Source organism: Protopterus annectens, chromosome 4.part0 (genome assembly GCF_019279795.1).
Source record: "Protopterus annectens isolate FY-2018-M chromosome 4.part0, PAN1.0, whole genome shotgun sequence".
NCBI lineage: Eukaryota > Metazoa > Chordata > Ceratodontiformes > Protopteridae > Protopterus > Protopterus annectens.
The window spans coordinates 1,060,073,572-1,060,088,069 of NC_056733.1; the positions used below are offsets into that span (position 1 = coordinate 1,060,073,572).

The 14,498-nt window shown below is 44.2% G+C and overlaps 1 protein-coding gene across 1 annotated transcript in view; it reads left to right on the plus strand.

The window, feature by feature from the left end:
- Positions 1–14,498, plus strand: part of HSPA9 (heat shock protein family A (Hsp70) member 9) — a 1,477,986-nt gene that overhangs the window by 771,955 nt on the left and 691,533 nt on the right. The window contains exon 10 of the mRNA XM_044068990.1: positions 6,112–6,321. Within this exon, the coding sequence (XP_043924925.1) occupies positions 6,112–6,321 (210 nt within the window). The remainder of the gene's footprint in view (positions 1–6,111; positions 6,322–14,498) is intronic.

The following is a 14,498-nucleotide window of genomic DNA, read 5'->3' on the forward strand; positions in this document are numbered from 1 at the left end:
ATTGTATTCCTGGGTGCAATCCTGGACACAGCATCCCAGGTGGCATTCCTTACTCCAGAAAAACAAGCCTACTTGACAACTTCTCTCAACTAGACACAGGACCCAGTTATCTGCAAGGAAAATCCTGCAAGCTCTAGGGTTCATGGCCTCTTGCATTTTACTCATTCCATATGCCAGACTGCATATGAGGAAACTACAATGGTACCTAAAAAGCCTTTGGTGTCAGCACTCTCAAGACCTGGAAACTCTTATACCAAAGATACCTAGTCTGTGGAAAGATTCTCTTTGGTGGGCAGCAGCATGCTACCACAAGGGACTTCTCTTCTCACAACCCCACGCCACCCAGACCTTCTCCACAGACGCATCAGACTATGCCTGGGGTGCTCATCTGGACGACAGGTGCATTCAGGGCCAATGGAACCCAAATCAAATACATCTGCACATCAACCAAAAGGAGATGTTAGCTGTTCAGCACACCCTGACAGCTTTCAGACCCCTACTCCCTGGGGCCTCTCTTGATCAAAACAGACAACACCACAGTGATGTGGTAGAGCAACAAGCAGGGAGGGATTCGCACTTATCCTCTCAGCAGGCTTGCCATGACCCTTTGGCACACTGCCTCAGCCATGCAACTGCACCTGTTGGCACAATTCTTGCCAGGCTGTCCTAACTCTTTGGCAGATAACTTAAGCAGAAACCTGCTAGACCCACACGAGTGGCAGCTAGACCACAGAGCCTTCACCTTTGTAACCCAGAAATGGAGCACCCCAAAGGTCAACCTCTTTGCCTCCCACTCCAGTCATTAACTCAGCAAATTCTACACCAGGGAAACTCACAGCAAGGCCTGGAAAGTGGATGCTCTATCCTTCCAGTGAGTAAATCTCTCAGTCTATGCATTTCCCCCTCTACCACTCATTTCAAGGATACTGCTCAAAATAAGGGAGGAAAAACCTAGGGCAATCCTGATTGCCCCAGACTGACCATGGCAGCACTGGTACCCACTTCTGCGCAGCCTGTCAGCCCTGCCACCATGGCACCTACCTCAAATCCCAAAACTCCTGACCCAGAGGAATGGAGAATTCATGCATTCCCAATTGCAGACCCTCAACCTGGCAGCCTGGCTTATTCCCTAACCTCTCCTCAAGCTTCCAGCCTAAGCAAACAAGTTCTAGATGTTATACATGAGGCCAGACATCCCAGCACTAGAAAATCTTATGCTGACAAGTGGAAAAGGTTTTGCACCTGGATCCAGGCTAAGGGAGATGGAACGGCACAGCCATCCCTACCTATCATCCTAGATTACCTGGCAGACCCTACTACACAGGGGGCTAACCTTGTCTTCTAAAATTCATGCCTCAGCCATCTCTGCTCATTTCAGCACAGAACCACCTCTTTTCTCATACCCTCTCATCACAGTTCTTAAGATGGGCTAACAACTTGAGGCCACCCAGAAGAGATCCTACCCCAACCTGGGACCTTAACTTTGTCTTGGAAAAGCTCACCCTGCCCCCATTTGAACCTGCATCTTCAGCAGAGTTAAAATTTCTCTCTTGGAGGACCGCCTTGCTTCTGGCCATGACTTCAGCTAAGAGTGTCACAGCTACAAGCACTTATGGCTGTAGAGCCTTTCATCATTTTCCATGCTGACAGGGTCTCCCTCAGGACTAACCCGTCCTTCATGCCTGAAGTGGTGTCCAATGTGGCTCTCAACCAATCCATCCATTTGCTCACATTTTTCCCTAACCCACAAAACAAGGGGGAAAGGATTCTGCACTCTCCAGATGTGCACAAGACAGCTCAGATTCTACCTGGACAGGACTAAATCTTTTAGAAAAACTGATCAATTGCTAGTCAGCTTTGCTGCAGGAGCAGAGGACAAGGCCATATCCAACAGTTTCCAAATGGATGGCACACTGCATCCATTTCTGCTACAAACAGCATGGGAAACCATCCCCAAAGGGGGTCAGGACACATTCCACCAGAGCTACCTCCACCTCTGCAGCTTTTCTCAGAGGGGTCCCAACAAGGGACATCCTGGAGGCTGCAACATGGACATCTGTTCATACCTTCACCAAGCGTTACCACCTGCCTATCCTCTCCAAATCCAGGGCAGGCTTTGCCATCGCAATTTTGCAGGGCATCCTAGCCAGCCCACAGTAGTCTTGACTGCCTCCACCCTTTTCAGCTGTGGGAATCAACCCAAGTGTGGTGACTGCAACAGTGAAACACGAACATAGTACAGTTGTGTACACTTACCATAAATGTAGATGTTTGAGTGTATTCACTGTTGCAGTCCTGATTCTCCTCCTTCCATCCCTCTTGTCTGTGCGTCTCTCTCCCTCTCCTTACAAGGAAATTTTGGTCTTTATTTTCTACTGGTGATGTTTGTCCACCATAACCTAGCTCCCTATTGGGGGCTCCTGACAGGGTAAGAAAAACTGATATAATGGCGTCGGCTGCCTGATTTTATGCCACTGACTACCGGACGTCCGTTCTGGAGTGACAGCAACTGACGCAGAAATACTAAGCCTCTGGTATTAGGGCTGACTGAGGGCTACCCCTGGCAGGATAACCCAAGTGTGATGACTGCAACAGTGAATGCACTCTAACATCTACATTTATGGTAAGTGTACACAACTGTACTTTCTGTGGTGTAGGGCTCGATTCCCTCAACCGTCATTTGCCTACTTAACCAAGCATTGCTCCCTGTTCTCCCCTGAAAAGGAACTGTCTGGTGGGCCTTTGTGGTTAATAAGTAGACATTTATTATACTTTTGTGCCCAGGTCTGTTTTGTAGAACAGAGCAAGGTGCTTCATTCTGACCATACCTCTCAACTTTGCAGTTTTTTATATAATGTCCAGATTATTGCCTCATTTTTGGTCTATTTTTCATAAAATTTGTGTTTTTCTAGCAAGTCATTGGCAAATTGATTTGAGAAAAATGACAGACATTTAAGTTTCAGACTTGATGTACTTCAGAAAATTCATGCTAATGCAAAATCTGTTCTATCCTCTAAGTTTGTAACAGCAATATTGAAAAATTGTCCGTATTTGTGGCCTTTGCCTCCCCATTATTTATAGCTGTGACCAGATTTCTGAAATGTTGAGAGTTAGGATTCTGACTTGTCTTCAACTCAACAAACTAGGTCTAATACAAGTTTGTAAGTGAAAAAATTGAACACAGATGAATTATGGGAGTTTTTTGACCAGACACTTATGTCGGGGAGTGAGTATAAGTATACTTTACTCTTCCCCCTCATCCTCCTCCTTAGCCACTGTTTGAATTTTCCACCAAGACATTTGTTTGGAGTCTGTCACCACTGATATTGACTGAAGGAGAAGGTTCTTCCAGATCCCCCCCTAGTGATGTTTCTTTCAGAGAGAGCCTTGAACTGCTTAAGCAGAAGGGGGGGGGGGGTGATCCTTGCAGATGTCGTCTTCAGAAGTCTATTTTTATCAAAGCTTTTGGTTCTGGCCTCACCCACCCGATGAGATGGTGGACCTGATCTGTAAGTGGGCACAGAAGGAGCCAGACACAGATGAATCCATCCCTATGAAACCAGGCAAGCATCTCTTCGATCCTCAAGATTCAGTATTAAAGCAGGGCCCCCCAGCCACCCAGAAGGAACAATCAGAAAGTTTTGTGTTGGACAGATTTAGGAAGAGAGTTTGCCTTTGTTTTCTTGGTGAGAGCATTAATTTGGTACATGTTACACTGTTTCAGCTGTATTTGACCAAGTAGCTCTCCACATCTCTTTCAGGGATCTTGTGTGCAGACTAAGAAGTCCATTGATATTCAGTTGGGTACCCTACATTCTTAGTCTGTTTCTGAGCATGTTTTCAGCTGTTGGGGCCAGCCTTGATGCAATTTCTTAGTCTCTCTATAGCACAAAGTACAGTGAGTTCTTTGCTTCGATTCCCATGGAGGGGAAGTCACTGAGGGATGCTCTGACCCACAAATGCCCCCAGGTCTCCTTTATGCCTTCCCTCCCACTCCTTTGATGCCAAAGGTGATCATTTGTCGTCCTAGCACCCTACTGGCCTCCGTATGGTTTCCATTCCTCTGGCCTCATCTAGTATGCCCACCCTGGGTGCTGTTCTCTGCTGCATATCTGCTCTATCCTGTTGGGGTAGTCTCCCCTGGAAGTTCAGTCCCTCAGATTGACCGCATAAGTTCTCTAGTTCCAGTGGTGGCTAAGATAGTCCAGGTTTTTATTCTGTGTTCATGTTCTAAATTCTTTACAGAAACCACCTACACAAGATTTACCAAAGGAGATGGTAAAATGTTTTTAACTGCCCTAATATCTTTATCCCTTTTCCACTCTTCAGCAGTCTTGGAATTTCTTGCCCATCTTTCACAATGTAGCCAGCTATTCCACTATCAATTTAATTAGCGGCCATATCTTCCTCTCTGTTGTGAGAATCACACTCCCATTATATTAAGCCTGACTAAAACGTCTCTTAGTGGAACTTTATTACTTCTTCCTGGGATATTGTGGTGGTGCTGCGGTAGCGTTGTCTTGTCTCACAGAAAGACGTCCTGTTCGATTCTCAGCTAGAGCGTCTTCTGTGTGGAGACGTGCGAGAATGAGCATACTTTCGTTGAAGGTTGTGTGTCAGAGCTGGCAACTCTGCACGTAAAAATCTACTGACAATCATTAGCAGACCGGAGTTCTGCTGTGGCGACCCCTAACTGGGAAAAGCCGAAAGACACAACTGCAAACTGCAACTAGCACTTGAACCAGTGGCCAGAGTGGATTTAAAATTTTCATCATGGTTACAGTTTACTTCTGGTAGGAGAATTTAAGCTTGCATACATTGCTTGCAAAGCCTCCCTACTTGGTCTTTCACAAAGACGATGTACTTGAAAACCAACCCTCCTTTTCTCCCAGAGATGGCTTCTGTATCGTGTCAACCATTCCGTAAATCTTCCTGTGTTTTTTTCCCAATTTTTTTAACCAAAAGTTAATGAAGTTGGGAGGGTGGTCTAATGGTGAAGTTGTTTGTCTTGCAAACACAAGGTGCATGGTGAGAGTCTCACAAGGGATAATTGGCTAGGCTTACAATGGTTTGCAAGGGCAGTTAGCCTAGTACTAACCTATGAACCTATAAAAGTGAATGTACATTACATTATTTGGTGTATGTTCAATCAATGACCATTCTCTTTACATTGCAGAAAAGCCATGGGAAAACTTTTATAAGTTGTCTTACTCCCTTGTCTAAATGGGAAAGGGAGTGTCTAACCTTCACACACTCCCATTGGCTGTCTGAATTTGTTTTGTAGACAAAAGGGTTTATCACTGTCTATACCCCCTCAAGCCCATTCTCCTAGATTGGTAGCTTCATTGACTGCCCTTTTCCCCAGAGTACTTGTTGACAATCTGTGCACTACGCCACTAATACCTGATCTAAAGTCCGTATCTTAATTCACATTATAAATTGGACATGCAGTCTAGATCAAGAACCTCTTCTGGATTGTCTGCTCCAGAATATCCTTCCATAAGATCATTCTGGTGTTACAGAAGCTGGGGACTCTGTCCCATATGTTGAGGAACAGGTGGAAAAAACATCAGATATGAAATTTATGTACTCGCCACAATCTCTGTCCCTTCTCAACTTCACCCTCTTTCCCTTTTCCATGTATTTTATGGTTTGACATTTTAACTCCTTGACTGATCCGCCAGACTCTGCCTTTATTCCTACAGGTTTCTTGTTAAGACGGTCAGTTGGTTTCTTAACTTCTATCGTAGTGTGTACTTTTTTTTTTTGTCTTGTGGGCAAAACTGTCTCAGATAGCTGGGTCAACAGGGAGAATTATGGGCAAGAAAAGCCTGAACACCTGATACAAAGCTTGAAAGTGGTTAAAGTCTGTTCCAACGACCCATACATTGAGGAAGGACAAAAACAGGCAACACATCATTATAGAGAGTACATAACTTTTATTCAGTTTATTTTGCAGTTTCTTGTGGATGAAAAATGTTAAGTACGTAATGCTGTTTCTTGATGTATCATTTTTATTGGCTTGCATTGCATATTCAACATTCAGACATGATTGGAAGTGATTGTACATATTTGCAATAAGTGGAATTCATTGTCCTTTTGTGTTTTCAGACTGATATTAACCTCCCATACTTGACAATGGATGCTTCTGGACCAAAACATTTGAACATGAAAATAACACGGTCACAGTTTGAAGGCATTGTAGCAGATCTTATCCGGAGAACAATTGCTCCTTGTCAGAAGGCAATGCAGGATGCTGAAGTCAGCAAGAGTGATATTGGAGAGGTTCTCCTTGTGGGTGGGATGACAAGAATGCCAAAGGTAGGTTACTTTGTTCCCTTTGCTTTTAGAAATTGCTGTCATTCCTTTTTTATGTGTTTTGTGTGTGCTGTAAAGTTCATACCTGCTTATGCTCTCCATAGGACTGTGCATGCTATTTTAACTCTTGGCTGTCATCAACTTGTTTTTATATATTTTAAGTAGCCTCTCCCCCTTTTCGTAACTTAATGCATGGCAAACTTGTGGCTGATTCCTGAGGCTCTCAATCTTGCAATAAATAAATAAATAGTGATCTTGTTTCACTGTTGCAGTCATTACATTTGGGTAATCTGCTGGCAGGTTGCCCTCAGTAGGCCTGTTTAACAAAGTCTTGGGTCCTGCGCGGGTTGCTGTCCCTTCTTCCATGACGTCAGGTCGCCTTCGGGGGTATAAAACATGCAGCTGACGCCATTGCATCAGTCTTTCTTGCCGTGTGGTAGCAGAAGCAGTTTGCAAGTGCCGGTCGGCCAACTCCTGAAAATTTTGTTTGAGTTTCGGGACCAAAGTCTTCGACTTAAAGCTAAGTAACCCCATTGGGGAAACTTTTTCTTGCTCCTTAACTATGTCCGTAAAAGTTAATTGCATTACTTGTGGAAAGCAAATACCTCGTAAAGATTTTCATTTGTACTGTATTCCTTGCCTAGGCCCTGACCACGATGTACCTTGCTGTCTGTTTTGTGCTTTATTTAATCAGTGCACTTATCCGTCTTTTGTATCCCGCGGTAGTGGTGCTGCGGTAGCGTTGTCTCACAGTAAGACGTCACGTTCGATTCTCAGCTAGAGCGCCTTCTGTGTGGAGGCATGCGTGAATGGGCGTGCCTTTGTTGAAGGTTGTGTCAGGGTTGGTAACTCGGCACGTAAAAATCCCCTACCAAACATTAGCGGACCGGAGTTCCGCTGTGGCGACCCCTAACCGGGATAAGCCGAAAGACACAACAATCTGTCGTCTGTACATTTTTGCCTCTAAATATTTCGGTTCTCTGTTTAGTTATCCAGAAATGATGTTGGTCAGCCATCTGACTACCAGAATTCCAAAAAAATGCAAAGAAAAAAACAGGCTGTCTAGGTCCAAAACTGCAGACGATGCTTCTCCTAAGCCAGTCGCTAGTTCGCCGGTACTCAGTGAGGTGCTTTTGCAGCCACCGATACCCGCTACTTCTGACTCGCAGGCCTCTACTGAGACCCATTCAGAGTCCGGTATGCCGCAAGATGATTCACCTATGGGAACCCGCGAATGTCTCTACCTTGGATGGGTCCGGAGCCGATGTGCAGGCGCCGGCTTCTGAGGGTGTATTCAGGCCTACAGACTAAGGTTCATACTAGCCTATCTGCCCTAGGGCATTTACAAGCCTGGCCAGAGTGTGTTTGGCTTTCGCCACCCATTTTGAAATGAATTTTGCTATGCCCTTTTTTGAGGTTAGTATACTGTGCATCTGTCTAACAGTGACACAGAAGTGATACCCGGAGTAAATCTACGATCTTCCATCCACTCATCAAGATTCCTCTTGAAGAGAGTCAATGAGGGACTCTGCCTAATCTGGACTGGGATTTTATTCCAGAGTGAAGGGAGCCTCTGGGTTATGAATCTGTCCCTCCAGCATGTCCTATTTATTTCAGTGCTGAGGTTCAAGTCTCTCGAGCGCGTAGCTCGATGGGATTTGGATTTTCTGAGGTGCAGCATGTCCATTAATTCCGGGTTAGACATGGCTTTATACGTCAGGCACAGATCGCCTCTGAGCAGGTGGTATGCCACCGAGTAGAGCTGGAGTTTCTTTAACTGGGTAGCATATGGCATCTGTTTGAGCCCTTTGATCTTCTTGGTGAGGTACTTTTGGGGTCTTTCCAGTTGCTGCAGGTGTCTGTTAAGGTACATCCCAAAAGGGGCATTGTACTCAATTATGGGCCTGATGAGGGGATGAGTAAAGAGGCACGATGACCTCCCCTGATCTAGATGTGAATCCCTTCATGATTAGATGGGCTATATAAAATGATTTTCTAACCACTTTGGCCACGTGGTTGTCGAATGAGAGATTGCTATCAACTTGGGTCCCCAGGTCCCTAATTGCTTCTTCCGTACTTAATGGATTACCATCTATGTGGTAATTTGTGGGCACTTTGTTTTTGCCGAAGGGGATGACTACACTTTTTGACGTTGCATATTAAACTCAGCCTTCTATTCTAAGGACTAAATCTCGATGTATGTCTAAAAAAACGACACCCAGGCCACATGTTCAGGCCCCTATGCCTAAAAAACAAATCATCAAAATGGCTGAAGATCTTCTTACTCTAATCAGAGATAGTCAAAAACCCCCCCCCCCCCCTTCTAAGAGGCCTAGGACTGAGCTTGACTATGGATCTTCTGATCAGGACTCTGTTTCTTCTAATTCTTCCAATGACCTGGATTTGTCCACATCTACTTGGGGATTCTGATGCAGAGGATTCCATTCCCTTTGATCCTTTAAATCAGGACTGCCTGTTTGGCAATAAAGCTGAAGAAGTTCTAAAAAGGATGGAAGATGAAGCTAAGTCTATGCAAACTGTAAAAGATTTCTTGCAAGTGCAACCTCCTAGATTTAGTAGGCACTGGCCTACTAAGAATTGGTCCTTTCCAGCTCCTTCCAGATCCACTCAAGCCAAACCCAGACACACCAAAAGCACCAGGTTTCAGTCGCAAGGGACTCTCAGAACTAAGCAATGGGGGACCTCCACTTCCAAATCTGGAAATAAGACACCCCCCTATGGTAAACAGTCTCAATGACTTTCCTTTAAAATTACCAAGCACTTACCTTTTAGCCGCCCCTTTGGGGGGTAAGATTGCTCTTCATGCAAAAAACTGGGACCTCATAACCCAGGACAAATGAGTTTTAAATATTGTCCCAGGGATACAGATTTCATTTCCACACATTGCCAGCACCAAACGGGTGGCCAGACCTGCCCCCAAATCAGTGGGCAGAGTCTCAGAAACAAGTACTTTCCCTCTTCAACATGGGGGCTATTCAACCGGTACCAGAAGAGGAAAAGGGACAAGGTTTCTATTCCAGTCTTTTCCTGGCACCCAGAAAAGACAAATCATAGTGTCCAATTCTAGACCGGTTTACTGTAAACACCTTTCTGGACATTTCCAAAATTCAAGATGCTGACTTCACTAGTTACTTCCTATGCTAGGCAAAGATGCCTGGTTGGCAACTCTAGATTTAAAGAAGCATACCTGCATATCCCAGTCAGGGAATCTTGCAGAAGATACCTACGCTTCAAAGCAGGGCTACTTGTATTATCAGTTCTCTGCTCTGCCCTTTGACTTGTCTACTGTGCCCAGGGTATTCACAAAGTGCCTGGCTCCACTAATTGCATTTTGCAGACAAAGACATTTTCAAATGTATCCATACCTGGACGATTGTCTAATTCAGGCAGAAAGCCAGGCCATACTTCTAAATCATCTGGCGTTTGTAAAAAGGGTTCTAACTTGTCTAGGGTACACCATAAACGAAAAAAAATCACAACTGGTACGCTCTCAACAGATTACATTCCTGGGTGCAAGCTTGAATACAACTGCGCAGATGGCTTTCCTCATGCCAGAAAAGCAAATTCATTTGGTAACTTACTTCAAACAAGTGGCCACTAAAACACTGCTATCTGCAAGACAAATGCTACAAGCCTTGGGGGTTCATGGCCGCATGCATTCTTCTAATTCCATATGCAAGACTGCATATGAGGAAACTTCAGTGGTACTTACAAAGTCTATATGGAGTCAACATTCGCAGCCTGGAAACGATGATTCCCTGTCATACCTTGCCTACGTCTGGAGTTCCTATGGTGGGCAGAGGCCTGCCACCAAAACAAGGGACTGCCATTCACACTACCCCCTGCAGCCCAAACCCTAACTACAGACGCATCAGACTATGCATGGGGGGGCTCACCTGTCAGGGAAGTGCATTCAGGGCAAATGGAACCCAAGTTAAATGCACCTACATATCAATCAAAAAAATGTTAGCTGTACAGATTGCTCTGACAGCCTTCAAGGACTACATTCATCCAGGACAACTAATAGTAAAGACTTGACAACACCATGGTTATGTGGTACATAAACAAGCAGGGGGTACACATTCCTATCCCCTCTGCAGACTAGCCATGGCATTGTGGAACACTGCCTTGAGCTACCAAGTGCAACTACAAGCTCAATTCCTGCCAGGAAAACTGAATACACTGGCAGACGGACTAAGCAGAAATCTCATGGACCCACACGAGTGAAAACTGGAACCACGGATTGTCAACATGTTGACAAGTAAATGGGGGAGCCCAGACATCTATTTGCCTCCCCCCAGAACTACCAGTTGGACAAATTTTGCACAAGGACTCCTCACAAAAAAGCCTGGAAAGTAGATGCTCTGTCCTTCAGCTGGAAAAACCTATCAATCTACACCTTTCCCCCTCTGCTCTCCATAGTTCTGCTAAAAGTCAAACAGGACAAACCAAAAATGATTGTTTGCTCCAGACTGTCCATGCCAACACTGGTACGCCAACACTGGTACCCACTCCTGCGCAGTGTCACAAATATCGCCATGGCACCTGCCTCGGACACCTTCCGTGCTGTCTCAGCAGGAGAACCAAATTCTGCACCCTCAGCTCCCAACATTGAACCTTGCAGCTTGGCTAATCACTAAAATTCACCCTTAGCTTCCCTCAGCAAACCTGTGATGGATGTCATCTTGGAGGCGAGAAGACCTAGTACTAGAAAATCTTATGCTGACAAATGGAAAAGATTCTGTGCCTGGAACCAATCTTTAGGGATGAGCACAGCAGCGCCCAATTTACCTCAGATTTTGCAATACTTAACTGAGATGCTTCACAAGGGCCTGTCTTTTTCCTCTATTAAAATCCACGCTTCAGCTATTTCAGCTCACTATAACACAGAACCACCCCTCTTTTTCTCATCCCCTGCTCAGACAGCATCTCAGAGGGGCAAAGAACTTGAGGCCACCCAGGAGAGCTCCTACCCCTGCCTGGGACCTTAACTTTGTTTTGAAAAAGCTCACTTTACCTCTTTCGAGCCAGCTGCTACTGCAGACTTAAAATTTCTTTCTTGGAAAGCAGCTTTCCTCTTGGCAATCACTTCGGCTAGAAGGATATCTGAATTACAGGCCCTTATGGCAGTGGAGCCCTTCATAATCTTTCATGCTGACAGGGTATCTGAGGACCAATCCATCCTTCATGCCCAAGGTGGTTTCCAGTGTGGCTCTTAACCAGTGCATTCATTTGCCAACCTTCTATCCCAGTCCACAAAACAAAGGGGAACGGATTCTGCATTCCTTGGACGTGCACAGACAACTTAGATTCTACTTGGACAGAACTAAATTTCAAAGAAAATCTTAACAATTGCTAGTGGCATTTCCTGCTGGGGCAGAGGGGAAGTCTATTTCAAAACAAACCATTTCTAAATGGATAAGCCATTACATTAATTTCTGCTATAAGCACCATGGAAAACCTATCCCCACAGGGGATCAGATCTCATTCCACCAGGGCTGCATCTACTTCTGCAGCCTTTCTCAGAGGTGTTCCTACCAGGCATATTCTAGAAGCTGCTATCTGGAGTTCAGTACATACATTCACCAAGCATCATCATTTAGCAATTTTCTCTAAATCCAGAGCTGGCTTTGCCACTGCAGTCTTGCAGGGCCTTATAGCTGGTCTTAATGCTGGATAAATCCCTCCTCCCAACCATAGCTTTGGGAATCTTCCCAAATATAATGACTGCAACAGTGAAACACGAATAACATAATACAGTTGTGTACACTTACCATACATGTAGATGTTAGTGTATCCACTGTTGCAGTCCTGGTTACCCTCCCTCCAGCCCCCTGTTTTTCTCTTACTATAACTCTACTTTTTTACTATGCTTAAAAGCCTTTTTGGTGTATTTGCTTTTGGTTGGAAGTATATTTTTGTTTTTAATTTTATTTGCTCCCCATTTGGGGGCACCTGACATCTGGGGCAAGAAAAACTGATGTAATGGCGTCGGCTGCATGTTTTATACCCTTGACGACCTGACGTCAAGGAAGAACAGACAGCAACCAACACAGGACCCAAGACTTTGTTAATCAGACCGACTGAGGGCAACCTGCCAGCAAATTACCCAAATGTAATGACTGCACACTCTAACATCTACATTTATGGTAAGTGTACACAACTGTACTTTGTTGTTATAGTTACTGTTTAGACAAAGCATGCAATCATGGACAGTTACTTCCCCCCCCCCCCCATTATTTTTGGTGTTGTCTAGAAGTCTTAAAGGGGGAGTTGAGAGGTATGACTACCACCCCAAATGCATTCTTGCGGCGTCCACACCCAATCACAGGCACCAACTTTAAAGGTCTTTCTCACTTGACCTTACACAGTTTGTCCATATTGATGTATAAATGTATACAAACACCTGTAGATGTCTCTTTAGAGCTATGTATCTATATTTGTATCTCTCTATATTATATATATTTTTACATGTGTGTGTATGTGTATATATATATATATATATATATATATATATATATATGTATATATATATATATATGTGTGTTTTATATATATATATATATATGTGTGTGTGTATGTATATATATATGTATATATATATATATGTATATATATATATATATGTATATATATATATGTGTGTGTATGTATATATCCTAACATCGAAGTAGTAAAAATGTTGTTGAATGTTATAATATCCAACCCAGAACAGCGAACGCTGAAAATAGCGAAGCTGCAGAACATCAAATTCTTTCTTAGGGAAAGAAATGAGTGGGCTGTTTCTGCTGCTTCGCTGTTTTCTCCACTGTAATGCGAAGGTTATGGACCGGGTTAAGGTGAGTGTGGGAATGGGATAGTTAGGGATCTTAGGGTTAGGGAGCGGGTGAGGTGAGTGTGTGATAGGGGCCTTAGGGTTAGGGAGCTGGAAGGTGAGTGTGCAATAGTTACGGACCTTAGGGTTAGGGTTTGGGTTAAGGTAAGTGGATAGTGTGTGTACGGTTTAGTGGAGGGTTAGAAGTAGGATTTTAAGTGTATGTGTGGATTACTTTTTTTGGTGTGCTTGTGTTGTGTGCGTTTCTCGGAACAGCAATTTTTTTCCCCTGTGAAAAAATTTGCTGTTCTGAGCTTTCACTCACCATCCATTACAAAAGACAGAACCCCAAAAGTGGGACAAATCTACTTTTTTGCAGGGGCAAGCCTCCCTGCACCTTTCCCATCCCGTGCAATTTAGATTGGCCATTTTCTTGCTGCTAAGTGTCCTACTGTGGCTAACGCATTCAACATTTTAGATGTTTGATACAGTGAAGGTCTGAGGCACACCCACACCTACCACTACCTCTCTGCTAAACTCCCTGCCACATACCCTGCATCACTGTCTTTCCCATTATGAGTATTTGGAGAGATTTGCATTTTGTCAAGTGCTAATTGACAGGGCTGGCCATGCTAATTCATGCACCTGAACAGTTGTATGAATCGGTCTGCTGCGCAGGTATCTTCCTGCAGACATTTCTGGGGCAGAGCACATTATTAGTACAGGTTGCTCATCAAGAGTGCCTCATTAGCATTGAGCATGGAGTCTTCCCACTGCTGTGATTCAGCCCACTGTAGAATCACTGTGGTGTGCCTGTCTATTGAGTCCACCAGTGAATTTCTGCCCATGTTGGGGCTTGTTGCTGAGGGTAGCCTTTTCTGAGTCCCAGTCAATATTTGCTGACATAATCTGCATAATTTAATATCTGTTCTCTTTAATTTGATTTTTTTTTCTTTCTACGTATTTAAATAGCATTTACTTTGTTGAGGGATGGGGCTCAATTTAATTAGGAATTTTTATAGCATGTGAAAAGTAGGTATTCATTGTTATGCATTAGCGTGTAGTTCATTGTATCATATTGATCCAGTGGGTCATTTCTCTGTCATAGTTAGCAGATCTAAGGAGCCTCAGTATGATGATATTGTCAGATCCATTGTACTTGTTTATCTTCAAGTCTAACATTGTTTGGTCAGTCCCCTTTCCCCTTCTCTGGTTCCTTCCAGGGGGAAGGACTGTCATTTTGATTGAGGAGCACTGTTTAACCTAGCATCCCAGACCTTGGTGAAAGGGCCGTTTCCCTCCACTTTTTTCTTTTTATGTAGTCCTTCATTTTTCTAGGAAACTG